Source organism: Apaloderma vittatum, unplaced genomic scaffold (assembly GCF_000703405.1).
Source record: "Apaloderma vittatum isolate BGI_N311 unplaced genomic scaffold, ASM70340v1 scaffold40625, whole genome shotgun sequence".
NCBI lineage: Eukaryota > Metazoa > Chordata > Aves > Trogoniformes > Trogonidae > Apaloderma > Apaloderma vittatum.
The window spans coordinates 1-1,141 of record NW_009719586.1 but is presented as its reverse complement, the minus strand read 5'-3'; the positions used below and the strand labels follow the sequence as shown (position 1 = coordinate 1,141).

The 1,141-nt window shown below is 56.6% G+C and overlaps 1 protein-coding gene across 1 annotated transcript; it reads right to left on the bottom strand.

The window, feature by feature from the left end:
• Positions 1 to 7: 7 nt before the first annotated feature.
• Positions 8 to 1,135, bottom strand: HTR1B (5-hydroxytryptamine (serotonin) receptor 1B, G protein-coupled). The gene is given in 2 exon segments (XM_009870678.1): positions 8 to 609; positions 612 to 1,135. Coding segments are annotated over 2 exon segments (846 nt in total). The 5' UTR covers positions 897 to 1,135; the 3' UTR covers positions 8 to 48.
• Positions 1,136 to 1,141: the final 6 nt, after the last annotated feature.

The window sequence follows — 1,141 nt, the reverse complement described above, 5'->3', positions numbered from 1 at the left end:
GGGCGTGCATGGGGGCAGCCCCGGAGAACACATCGCATTTCAAAATCTTCAGCTTGTGCATCGGAAACGTATGAGTTTGTGGAAAGCTTGTTTGAAGTCTTCGTTAGACATAGTATAGATGATGGGGTTGATGAGGGAGTTGAGATATCCAAGCCACGTGAAAAAGTCAGAGATGGCCATGTGCAACCCGCAAGCGTCCTTGCAAATAGGCAACACCAGGCTGATGATGAAAAAGGGCAGCCAACAGACGATGAAGGCTCCTAAAATAATCCCTAAAGTCTTTGTAGCTTTCCGCTCTCTAGCGGCCGTAAGCTTCTTTTTCTCCAGCAGAGCATCCGAGACCTTCACCTTCACCTGGTTCAGGTACACGGGAGAGCCCGTTTCGCTGGATCCCTCGGGGGCCTTGGAGTTTATGGACGTGACAGAGGACGACGACCCCGGGGAGTCTGTGATTAACTGAGCCCGCGTTAGTCTTTTACCTGCTTTCTTTGGCGTCTGCTTCAAAATCCGCGATCTGGCTTCCACGTAGATCCTCCCGTAGAGGGCTATCAGCAGCAGAGTGGGGAAGTAGAAGGCTCCCACCGTGGAGTACACCGTTTTTCCCCAAACGGGAAAAGCACTCCCCCCCCTTCCCCCTGCCGCCAAAACAAAGGGGGCATGGAGATGCAGATGGAGAAGATCCATACCAGAGCGATCATGCCCGCTGCCCTCTTTGGAGTCCGTTTCGTGGAGTACTCGACGGCGTCGGTGATCGCCCAGTAGCGGTCCAGGGCGATGACACAGAGGTGCAGGATGGACGCCGTGCAACAGGTGATGTCCGAGGACAGCCAGATATCGCAGACGATCTGGCCCAGCGTCCACTTGCCGGTCACAGTGTACACGGTGCTGATGGGCATGACGAGGATGGAGACGAGGAGGTCAGTGACGGCCAGCGAGGCGATGAGATAGTTGGCCGGCGTGTGGAGTTTCCTCGTCTGGTAGACCGTGGCGATGACAAAGGCGTTGGAGAGCACCGTGGCCAGCGTGACGAGCGCCAGGACGACGGCGAGCACGATCTTCCCGGAGAGGGGGGTGGCATCTTGGTAGCTCCATTCCTCGGCGCTGCAGTTTCGGCCGTGGTAAGAGTCGTTGGCGGGGAGCA